General features: G+C 40.6%; 1 protein-coding gene across 2 annotated transcripts; it reads right to left on the bottom strand.

The window, feature by feature from the left end:
* Window positions 1-2629: 2629 nt before the first annotated feature.
* LOC106594550 (T-cell ecto-ADP-ribosyltransferase 2) lies at window positions 2630-12419 on the bottom strand. Of its 2 annotated transcripts, none has more exons than XM_014185919.3 (4): window positions 12166-12419; window positions 9228-9358; window positions 3789-4495; window positions 2630-3644 (listed from the first exon to the last, which is right to left on the bottom strand). In XM_014185919.3, exons 2-4 carry the CDS (start codon window positions 9285-9287, stop codon window positions 3512-3514), a joined length of 900 nt encoding a protein of 299 aa, XP_014041394.3. In that variant the 5' UTR covers window positions 9288-9358; window positions 12166-12419; the 3' UTR covers window positions 2630-3511. The 2 variants fall into 2 exon arrangements, with proteins under 2 accessions (XP_014041394.3, XP_082830391.1); XM_082974265.1 differs by lacking the exon at window positions 12166-12419 and adding an exon at window positions 10974-11132.
* Between the last annotated feature and the right edge of the window lie 139 nt (window positions 12420-12558).

Genomic DNA, 12558 nt, shown 5'->3' with positions numbered 1-12558 from the left:
TTGCCTTGAAGAATGGGCAAAAATCCCATTGGCTAGATGTGCCAAGCTTATAGAGACATATCCCAAGAGACTTGGGGGGGGGGGAATAGTTACACACGCTCAAGTTTTTTTTTTTTTTTTTTTTCACAAGAAAAAATATTTTGCATTTTCACAGTGTTGTGTAAATCAAATGATACAAACCCCCCCAAAAATCAATTTTAATTCCAGGTTGTAAGGCAACAAAATAGGAAAAATGCCAGGGGGGTGAATACTTTCGCAAGCCACTGTATGCTACCAGTTATATGAATGTGAGTTAGCATTTAGCAGTCACTTCTTCGAAACCTGAAAAGGGACCACTTCTAAATGTTATGCCGTGAAAACAGACAAATATATCCAAATCAAACTTTAGTAAGCACATTCTGGGCATGTTACAATACCTCAAAATGACGATTTGACAAATATCGATTTTGTTAAAACAGATTTGTTGAATGTGCGTCCTTCTATCCCCCACGGTCTGCGTTCCATTGACTTCATTACTGCCTCTATTAGCATTCAACACTTTAGTTTATCAGAGATGATCAGTCTTGGTGATCAGGGAGATAGAGATACAACCACAAGAACAGAGAGGCTACTGCCAAGCCATTGAGTAGAGGAGCCTTTGGGGATGATTGATGGAGGACTCGTACTTGTAGGAGATCTGGTGAGACAAACAGACAAAGACAGACGTTCATTCTCCAAAGAATAAGGTAGACATTTTAAAACCACTTGACTCTTGTTTCGTCTAAACCTATTTGGTAGTCTAATGTTGTCATATCTTTTCGCTTACATAACCTGGCCTCACCTGGGGAAGAGGTAACAGTCGCGGATGCTGTCAATGCTGTGAGTCCTTGAACTTGTCATACGATCTCTCTGTACTCGTGATCTTCATTGCTTACATTCTTTACTCAGTAGCCCTCTTTGTGGTAGCAGTCCAATACAACCCATTAATATATTACTGGTATTCTAGGCTACCGCTATTTAGTCTGAAATTGCAATGTACTAAATAGTACCTTCTAGTGCTATATTGTTAATTTGTGAGCAGATACTTTAGCAGAATATTTCCTTAAGTGTATACCTTGATTGCATGACACATTAGTATTGTTTTTTAATGAAGTTGCCACTAGCCTATTTAATTTCCTTGTTTGAGGTAGTTTTTTTCTGTGCTCGATAGAGAGAACTTTAGGCTATTGCATCGATTTGTAAATGACCATAAGAAATTGAATATCCAAATAATAATTTGCTAGATTTTCACTCTCACCTTCTGAACTTGTTTAACAGTCCGTTGAATTGTCTCACTCCCTTAGAGGTCTGTAGCATAAGAGTAAACACTTCCTGTTACTATCTAGATACTGTACATCATCTCTTTCTTTCTCTCTCACACACGCACACACACACTTTGTCTTGCAATCTAGAGCCATAATCTTTACGCTTAATTCTATGCAAAAAAAAAGGTTTATTTTTCTGCTAGGGATGTGCAGTTATTCGAATATCCGAACGAACGTTAGTATTTGAATACTTGTGAGTTTTCATTTTTTCGACAACATAAAAAATATACAGGCGTCTTTTTAACTTTTCAAAACTTTTTCTAAATTAAATTAAAATATCCATGTTACATACCCGGATATGCCATGACATTTCAAATTATACATTTAATAATGTAGTTTTTATGAAGTGCACGTGCGCCCCCCCCAAAAAAGACCAGTAGCCAACCAGAAGCCTTCAGGTGTGTAGCTTGTTGTTTGTGTTGGCCAATCAAAGTGGCTCAATGTCAAGCAAGTGGCGTGAGAGTTCACTGATGCAATGCAAGTTGGAAAAAAATACAGAGTCCATGCCCTGACGAATTGAGGCTGTTCTGAGGAAAAAAGGGGGTGAACAAGTTGAAACCGTAATTCCCAGAACAGTGTAAGTTACGTCAATTATACCAGGACCTCTGCATACTGATATTTGCACCACAGTTGTAAGGCAGGCTTGACCTCAACTCTTCTTTGCAGAAACCACCATGTGCTTCAATGAGACAACACTCAAATGAATTGTTCTTCAATTCTGGTCCAAGTCACACAGTGTGCAGGTTTTAGTTCCAGTCCAGTACTAAAACATCTGATTCAACGAATCAAGGGCTTTATGATCGGTTGGTTAGTTGTATCCAGTGAGCTGGTGCTGGGCTGGAACAAAAGCCTGCACAACATGCAGGTTCCAGGATAAGGATGAAATATTAGTGAAAACATGTGTGGCTTCAGCTGTGATTGAGTCAGTGCAAACACCTTGTAACTAAGACCTAAAGGCTAGTGCTACAGGTGATTTTGAGCATGTCTTGAGCTTGGAGAAAGGGCACTCTCTGTCCACATCCCTCATAGGTATGACAGTCATTTCCCCTCACACATATTACACAACCTAAATAATACGAGGTCACACTGTTTGTCTGGACTGTCAGGTTATGAGCCTTACATCATTAATTCAACGTACATGCTTATCACCCCACTGTATGTAAAGTTGTCTACAGCTAGAGAAAATTACTACTTTGAACTATTTAATATATTTAATACATCAATCACTCCTTCCCACCCCATCTCAATGCATATATACCAAAGGTGGACTATCCAACACTCAAAAATACTCATCTTATTGCTTTATTTGATATCAAAACAAGAGGAACATTTAATTACATCTATGAAAACTGGACACCACTCACACTCAATTGTGATACAAAAATATTTGCTAAATGCATACCATATTGTTTAAAACGTCTTATCTAATATTATCAATTCACCATAATCTTATGTTTGACAAAAACAATAAAATGCAAAGAAATACATTTTAAGAGAATATCATTATGCTGAGGGATTTGACAGGTTTGCACTTTGTCACATTTGATGAATGTGTCTGTGTGCATTGATATTACATACATGCAATTTTGTGTGTGCGTGTGCGAGTGTGTGTGACCTTTTCAATAGACGTGGTAAAGAGGTTCATGGAACTCGACCAAAACAATGGAAACGCATGGGGGAAAGATGCCTCATTGCCCACTAGCAAAATTAGCCTACATTTAGGCTATTGTTTATGTGTGTTTCACACGATGTTGAGGTAAAAATCAGAGTATAATGCTGGAATGGATGTCAACCCGAATACATGTTGATGTCATCATCACCAAGAAACTGCATTACAGTTAAAACCGACTTTGACTACCACCATCGATTTCTATATGCTAGCTATGCTACCAGTCTATATGAATGGGAGTTAGCCTTTAGCAGTCACTTCTTCCAAACCTGAAAAGGGACTATTTCTAAATGTTATGCTGACAAAACAGACAAATATATCCAAATAAGACTTTAGTAACCACATTCTGGGCATGTTACAATACCTAAAAAAAAATGACGATTTGACAAATATCTATTTTGTTAGATCAGATTTCTTGAATGTGCATCCTTCTATCCCCCACGGTCTGCGTTCCATTGACTTCATTACCGCATCTATTAGCATTCAACACTTTAGTTTATCAGAGATGATCAGTCCTGGTGATCAGGGAGATAGAGAGAGATACAACCACAAGAACAGAGAGGCTACTGCCAAGCCATTGAGTAGAGGAGCCTTTGGGGGTGATTGATGGAGGACTCGTACTTGTAGGAGATCTGGTGAGACAAACAGACAAAGACAGATGTTCATTCTCCAAAGAATAAGGTAGACATTTTAAAACCACTTGACTCTTGTGTCGTCTACACCTATATGGTAGTCTAATGTTGTCATATCTTTTCGCTTACATAACCTGGCCTCACCTGGGGAAGAGGTAACAGTCGCGGATGCTGTCAATGCTGTGAGTCCTTGAACTTGTCAAAACGATCTCTCTGTACTCGTGATCTTTATTTATTACATTCTTTACCTCAGCCACCCTAAACACCTCTGCTGGGGATATCAGCTGATCAATGCTGTCTGAGAAGCAAGTGTACTCATCAATGTTGACTACAGTGCAGGAAGTGATGTTGAAAAGGATCCCATTATCTGTAGCAGATTCCTCCGAATCAGAACGTTTGGCCTTGGTTGTAGTAAACCTCCCAAATCGCACTTCTGACCCTACTTGTACCTCATACTCTTTGCTTGTGCCATAAAACACAGTTTGGCACTTCTCTGTCTTCAGAAGCCTCATGGCATCCATTAGAAGGAAGTGGAGGGATTTGAACCGGAACTCTCTGTTATAGACATTGACATTCCCACCCTGAGTCTCCACTGCATTGTTGAAAATCTTTCTGAACACGTTTCCCCCATGTCCATAAGCCACCAATGCAGCCGTGTGTTGCTTGATGCCTCCCGGTATTAACTTCGGACACTGCTTTGCCCGCCAGGCAGAACTATACTCTATACTGCCTTTCAGTTCTTCTTCCAGCAGACCCCCTTCCACAACCTTCTTCAGCATCTGCACCCGACATCGAGTGTACTGGTCATCCACGGCATTAGGAACCATGTCCATTACCTTTGCCTGAGTCACCTGTAATAGTAAAGAGAATTGTTACCCTTTTTAATACAGGTAGTGTCACAGTGTAACAATGTATAGGCACTCAACATTTTATGACAATACAATTCTAATTTGCCAAGTTCAAATTCAAGCATTTGCCAAATTAAGTACATCAAGGTCAGTTTCCCAGAGTAAGGCTAGTCCTTGACAAAAAAACATGCTCAATGGAGAGTCCAGGAATAGGCTCACTCTGGATCTGGGAAACTGGCCCAGAAGTCTATCCTTACAGTATGTCTGGTTCAATCAGTGGTGTAAAGTACTTAAGTAGTACTTTAAAGTATTTTTTACTTAAGTACAGATACCCCAAAAAACGACTTTACTATTTATTGTTTTGACAACTTTTACTTCACTACATTCCTATAGAAAATATTGTACTTTTTACTCCATAGATTTTCCCTGACAAACAAAAGTACATTTTGAATGCTTAGCAGGACAGGAAAATTGTGAAATTCACACACTTATCAAGAGAACATGTGGTCATCCCTACTGCCTATGGTCAGGCGGACTCACTAAACACAAATGCATCTTTTGCAAATGTCTGAGTGTTGGAGTGTGCCCCTGACTATACGTACATTTTAAAACAAGAAAATGGCGCTGTCTGTTTTGCTTAATATAAGGAATTTTTTTGACTTTTGATACTTAAGTATATTTTAGCAATTACATTTACTTTTGATACTTAAGTATATTTAAAGCCAAATACTTTTAGACTTTTACTCAAGTAGTATTTTACTGGTTGACTGTCACTTTTACTTGAGTAACTTTCTATTAAGGTACACTACTGTTCAAAAGTTTGGGGTCACTTAGGAATGTCCTTGTTTTTAAAAGAAAAGCACCTTTTCTGTCCATTAAAATAACATCAAATTGATCAGAAATGCAGTGTAGACATTGTTTATGTTGTAAATGACTATTGTAGCTCGAAACAGCTGATTTTTTACGGAAAATCTACAGTTGAAGTCGGAAGTTTACATACACCTTAGCCAAATACATTTAAACTCAGTGTCTCACAATGCTTGACATTTAATCCTAGTAAAAATTCCCTGTCTTAGGTCAGTTAGGATCACCACTTTATTTTAAGAATGTGAAATGTCAGAATAATAGTAGAGAGAATGATTTATTTCAGCTTTCATTTATTTCATCACATTCCCAGTGGGTCAGAAGTTCACATAGACTCAATTAGTATTCGGTAGCATTGCCTTTAAATTGTTTAACTTGGGTCAAATGTTTTGGGTAGCCTTCCACAAGCTTCCCACAATAAGTTGGGTGAATTTTGGCCCATTCCTCCTGACAGAGCTGGTGTAACTGAGTCAGGTTTGTAGGCCTCCTTGCTCGCACAAGCTTTTTCAGTTCTGCCCACAAATTATGTATAGGATTGAGGTCAGGGCTTTGTGATCGCCACTCCGATACCTTGACTTTCTTGTCCTTAAGCCATTTTGCCACAACTTTGGAAGTATGCTTGGGGTCATTGTCCATTTGGAAGACCCATTTGCGACCAAGCTTTAACTTACTGATGTCTTGAGATGTTGCTTCAATATATCCATATAATGTTCCTTCCTCATGATGCAATCTATTTTGTGAAGTGCACCAGTCCATCCTGAAGCACCAGTCCATCCTGCCACCCCCGTGCTTCACGGTTGGGATGGTGTTCTTCGGCTTGCAAGCCTCCCCTTTTTCCTCCAAACATAACGATGGTCATTATGGCCAAACAGTTAGATTTTTGTTTCATCAGACCAGAGGACATTTCTCCAAAAAGTACGATCTTTGTCCCTATGTGCAGTTGCAAACTGTAGTCTGGCTTTTTTTATGGCGGTTTTGGAGCAGTGGCTTCTTCCTTGCTGAGCGGCATTTCAGGTTATGTCGATATAGGACTCGTTTTACTGTGGATATTGATACTTTTTTTACCTGTTTCCTCCAGCATCTTCACAAGGTCCTTTGCTGTTGTTCTGGGATTGATTTGCACTTCTCGCACCAAAGTACGTTCATCTCTAGGAGACAGAACGCGTCTCCTTCCTGAGCGGTATTATATTTACATTACATTTAAGTCATTTAGCAGACGCTCTTATCCAGAGCGACTTACAAATTGGTGCATTCACCTTATGATATCCAGTGGAACAACCACTTTACAATAGTGCATCTAAATCTTTTAAGGGGGGGGGGGGGGGGTTTAGAAGGATTACTTTATCCTATCCTAGGTATTCCTTAAAGAGGTGGGGTTTCAGGTGTCTCCGGAAGGTGGTGATTGACTCCGCTGTCCTGGCGTCGTGAGGGAGCTTGTTCCACCATTGGGGTGCCAGAGCAGCGAACAGTTTTGACTGGGCTGAGCGGGAACTGTGCTTCCTCAGAGGTAGGGGGGCCAGCAGGCCAGAGGTGGATGAACGCAGTGCCCTTGTTTGGGTGTAGGGCCTGATCAGAGCCTGAAGGTATGGAGGTGCCGTTCCCTTCACAGCTCCGTAAGGCAATCACCGTGGTCTTGTAGCGGATGCGAGCTTCAACTGGAAGCCAGTGGAGAGAGCGGAGGAGCGGGGTGACGTGAGAGAACTTGGGAAGGTTGAACACCAGACGGGCTGCGGCGTTCTGGATGAGTTGTAGGGGTTTAATGGCACAGGCAGGGAGCCCAGCCAACAGCGAGTTGCAGTAATCCAGACGGTATGATGGCTGCGTGGTCACATGGTATTTATACTTGCGTACTATTGTTTGTACAGATGAACGTGGTACCTTCAGGCGTTTGAAAATTGCTCCCAAGGATGAACCAGACTTGTGGACGTCTACAATTGTTTTTCTGAGGTCTTGGCTGACTTCTTTTGATTTTCCCATGATGTCAAGCAAAGAGGCACTGAGTTTGAAGGTAGGCCTTGAAGTACATCCCTAGGTACACCTGCAATTGACTCAAATGATGTCAATTTGCCAATCAGAAGCTTCTAAAGGCATGACATAATTTTCGGGAATTTTCCAAGCCGTTTAAAGGCAGTCAACTTAGTGTATGTAAACTCCTGACCCACTGCAATTGTGATACACTGAGTTATAAGAAAATAATCTGTCTGTAAACAATTGTTGGAAAAATGACTTGTGTCAAGCACAAAGTAGATGTCCTAACCGACTTGCCAAAACTATAGTTTGTTAACAAGAAATTTGTGGAGTGGTTGAAAAACCAGTTTTAATGACTCCGACCTAAGTGTATGTAAACTTCCAACTTCGACTGTACATAGGCATACAGAGGCCCATTATCAGCAACCATCACTCCTGTGTTCCAATGGCACGTTGTGTTAGCTAATCCAAGTTTATCATTTTAAAAGGCTAATTGATCATTAGAAAACCCTTTTGCAATTTTGTTAGCACAGCTGAATGCTGATTAAAAAAGCAATAAGACTGGCCTTCTTTAGACTAGTTGAGTATCTGGAGCATCAGCATTTGTGGGTTCGATTACAAGCTCAAAATGGCCAGAAACAAAGAACTTTCTTCTGAAATTAAGGCAATTTCATGCGAGAAATTGCCAAGAAACTGAAGATCTTGTACAACGCTGTGTACTACTCCCTTCACAGAACAGCGCAAACTGGCCCTAACCAGAATAGAAAGAGGTATGTGAGGCCCCGGTGCACAACTGAGCAAGAGGACAAGTACATTACTGTCTAGTTTGAGAAACAGATGCCTCTCAAGTTCTCAACTGGCAGCTTCATTAAATAGTACCCGCAAAACACCAGTCTCAACGTCAACAGTGAAGAGGCGACACCGGGATGCTGGCCTTCTAGGCAGAGTTGCAAAGAAAAAGCCATATCTCAGACTGGCCAATAAAAAGAAAAGATGGGCAAAAGAACACAGACACGGGACAGAGGAAGATTGGAAAAACAGTGTTATGGACATACAAATCTAACTTTGAGGTGTTCGGATCACAAAGAAGAACATTCGTGAGACTCCGAAAAAAATGAAAAGATGCTGGAGAAGTGCTTGACGCTATCTGTCAAGCATGGTGGAGGCAATGTGATGGTCTGGGGGTGCTTTGGTAGTGGTAAAGTGGGAGATTTGTACAGGGTAAAGGGGATCTTGAAGAAGGAAGGCTATCACTCCATTTTGCAATGCCATGCCATACCCTGTGGACGGCACTTAATTGGAGCCAATTTCCTCCTACAACAGGACAATGACCCAAAGCACAGCTCCAAACTATGCAAGAACTATGTAGGGAAGAAGCAATCAGCTGGTATTGTGTCTATAATGGAGTGGCCAGCACAGTCACCGGATCTCAACCCTATTGAACTATTGTGGGAGCAGCTTGACCGTATGGTAACGTAAGAAGTGCCCATCAAGCCAATCCAACTTGTGGGAGGTCCTTGAGGAAGCATGGGGTGAAATCTCTTCAGATTATCTCAACAAATTGACAAATACAGTTTTGTAAGGCTTTGTCTGCAAGGCTGTAAGTGCTGCAAATGGAGGATTCTTTGACAAAAGCAAAGTTTGAAGGACACAATTATTATTTCAATTAAAAATCATTATTTATAACCTTGTCAACGTCTTGACTATATTACCTATTCATTTTGCAACTAATGTCATGTATGTTTTCATGGAAAACAAGGACATTTCTAAGTGACCCCTAACGTTTGAACGGTAGTGTATCTATACTTTTACTCAAGTATGACAATTGGGTACTTTTTCAACATCTGGGTTCAATCAATTCAATCTTATGACAAAAAAAAATGTGTTTGGCCAAAACTCTTACCCTGTGCGAGAGCGCAGCAAAGAGGATCAATATGAATATCTTCTCTCTCTGGCACTGCATTTTCTCAGCAACGGCTGCCTTGTGTGTTCTGGTGACCAATGAATGAGGGATTGAGAGGAGATGGGACAGATCTGAGATGAGAAACAAAATGCAATTGAGAGTAAATTACATTGTGAGGTTATAAATCGCAAACAATAATCTTAAACTTACACAGACACAATTTTACTGTATGTTTTACAACTTTTAGGGGTCTTTCATCACAAAATGTCCAGGCAATGTTTAACTACACAACTACTGCCCCTTCTCACAGGTATTATTCTGAAAGTTGACGCATCTACTACATAGATATTTTCAGTGTGGTATGTTCCTAGACTCAAGTGTAAGTAGCCTACAGTTGTTTTAGTTGAGTAACTTCTACTATTAACGACTCAAACTATAGGCCTACTGTTATAAAAGGCCCTGAAACCTAACAAGCATAACATGGGACAATCAAAATAATACATGAAAGATAAGATTTGGACACATAGCTTCAGAGTCATGTGGTGATCTAAATGTAATGAACAAACAGAGAGTCAGACTCTGGAAGTTGGACAGATAAGCGTTGTGTAACAATGGCACTGCATAGGGCTACACTATGCAATAGACATTTTACTAATCAGTTTTGGTTTTTATCAGAGTAGATGGGAATGAAATAGAATCGACTGAGTTGTTCAACTGAGTCATGAATCGAGGCATCTCTATCTATGACACAGTCGGCCAGTGATACCTTAACTGGGGAGGACGGGCCCATAGTAATGGCTGGAACGGAATTAATGGAATGCTATCGAACACATCAAATACATGTTTTAATGCGTTTGATACCATTCCATTCACCGCATTCCAGCCATTATTATGAGCCGTCCTCCCCTCAGCAGCTTCCTGTGATGCTATGGCATTTCTGTCTGCAACGTTCCACATTTGCATACTGATCGTGGCCTGGTATGTAGCCCTTTAATACTCCAGGGTTTCACAAACTTGGTCCACGGACCCCCAACCATGTAACATTGTTGCATACCTGGATATGCCATTAAATTTCAAATGATGAATTTAATAAAAGTTCAATTCTTTAATGTAGTTTCTATGAAGTGCACGTGCACCCCATAAAAAGACCAGTAGCCAACCAGAACCTTCAGGTGTGTAGCTTGTTGTTTATGTTGGCCAATCAAAGTGGCAAAGAGGCTCAATGTCAAGCAAGTGGAGTGAGAGTTCACTGATGCAATGCAAGTTGGAAAAAAACATGGAAATAAAAGTTAACGAAATGAGAAGGAGTAGGCTACAATGAGTAGGCTGTTGTTTTATCTGAATTGGTTTGGGGAGAAAGCGCAGCATGTGGCCTCAATTACAGATGCCTTCAGAAAGGTTGACTTTTTCCAAATTTTGTTGTGTTACAGCCTGCATTTAAAATGTATTAAGTTGAGATTGTTGGTCACTAGCCTACACACAATAACCCACGATGGCAAAATGGAATTGTGTTTTTTGATTTAAAAAAAATATATAACTATACGAAATTAAAATAAATATTCAACCCTTTTGTTATGGCATGCCTAAATAAGTTCAGAGTTAAAAATGTCCTTAACAAGTCATATAATAAGTTACATGGACTTTCTCTGTGTGCAATAATAGTGTTTTACCTTCAGGCTCTGATCAGGCCCTACACCCAAACAAGGGCACTCCGTTCATCCACCTCTGGCCTGCTCGCCTCCCTACCTCTGAGGAAGCACAGTTCCCGCTCAGCCCAGTCAAAACTGTTCACTGCTCTGGCACCCCAATGGTGGAACAAGCTCCCTCACGACGCCAGGACAGCGGAGTCAATCACCACCTTCCGGAGACACCTGAAACCCCACCTCTTCAAGGAATACCTGGGATAGGATAAAGTAATCCTTCTAACCCCCCCCCTTAAAAGATTTAGATGCACTATTGTAAAGTGGTTGTTCCACTGGATATTATAAGGTGAATGCACCAATTTGTAAGTCGCTCTGGATAAGAGCGTCTGCTAAATGACTTAAATGTAAATGTAAATGTTTAACATGATTTTTGAATGACTACCTCATCGCTGTATCCCACACATACAATTATCCCTCAGTTGAGCAGGAAAGTTCAAACAGAGATTCAACCACAAAGCAGGGATGCAAACTGGTGAGGTCCCAAAAAGGTGACACTTTTTTTGTTGTTGCATTGAAACACGCAAAAAAATCCCTGCTAGGGGGAAATGCAGGTTTTAACTAAATAAACAACAAAAATTATGATCTACATGATCAGTCCCTGTGTGTAAAATAAAAAGTGGTTAATGTGAACCTAACTCACAGTTAAAAAAATGTAAAGAAAGCAATCCAATGTTATTTGTTGCCTAGACTTTACTGCAAATGACGCTTGAAAGAAAACGCATTAATATTGCAGTTAGCCATGACAGCCTTTATAATAGAAAGCTTGTGACCACACATAAATGTTGCACTTGGGGAAAAAAACATCTTAAAATAGAAATAGAATGAAACAAACAGGCATTCTATGTTTTCTCTATTATAGTGGCTCCTATAGACATCAATCAAATGCACAAGGCTACATGTGCGCAAAAATAAAGTTCAGAGTAAAAAAAAGTATTAGAAGGGTGGGGAGAATTCTGGCAGGGAGATTTTTGGCACAACGGCCAGGAGTCGTATACCAGTTAATACTACAGCGAATTGGTTAGGTTACTAATGTTAGCTCACACGATGTTAGCGGTCTGCCTTTATTAGCAAGCTCATTTTCACACCATAAACTCAATTATTTATCAGATAAGTTGGCTAATGTTGATCAACATAAATTGGCTAATGTTGCCCAACATTTCTCTAGCTAGCTAACGGGTCCAGCTAGCAAGATGCTTAACAGTGCTAATAGTTGTTCACCACACTTTCTCCCTCACCTCAAACTTTCCAAAAGCCAGTCGTTTTTCGGTTACAGCTCATGAAGTACGCTTCATCACCTTCTCACCCCGGTCTCCGTGGTCAGGCTTCTCACCTAAAGTTGCCTCTTCGTTATCGTTCAGGGGACGCGCTGCTGTAACTGACAAGCTGACTTTCCAGAGGCGCGCTGACGCTGTAAGTAGTAAGTTGGTTGTCTCCTCTTTCTTCAGTAGCGTGCTGCGCTGCATTCTGCTGTTATGTAACGATTGGCTGAGCCTTCGTCAGTAGTGATCCAAACCCACACCCAAACCGTTCTCATCGGATCTACACGAATTACGTAGGGCACCTATTTTGGTTTAAAAACGGCGAATTTCGCCGAAAAGTGACTAGTTTGCATCCCTGACAAAGACCAG

This window comes from Salmo salar, chromosome 04 (assembly GCF_965601325.2).
Source record: "Salmo salar chromosome 04, fSalSal1, whole genome shotgun sequence".
NCBI classification, from domain to species: Eukaryota; Metazoa; Chordata; class Actinopteri; order Salmoniformes; family Salmonidae; genus Salmo; species Salmo salar.
This window is presented reverse-complemented; position numbering and strand designations above follow the sequence as displayed.

What these genes read in the sequence shown, in the direction of transcription:
- LOC106594550 (XM_014185919.3), bottom strand. Translation starts at nt 9,287, where the DNA reads ATGCAGTGCCAGAGAGAGAAGATATTCATATTGATCCTCTTTGCTGCG. An exon ending in TTGCTGCGCTCTCGCACAGG is followed by an intron (nt 4,496 to 9,227) that starts GTAAGAGTTTTG and finishes TTACTATTACAG; the next exon opens with GTGACTCAGGCAAAGGTAAT. An exon ending in GACTGTTACCTCTTCCCCAG is followed by an intron (nt 3,645 to 3,788) that starts GTGAGGCCAGGT and finishes TTGTCTCACCAG; the next exon opens with ATCTCCTACAAGTACGAGTC.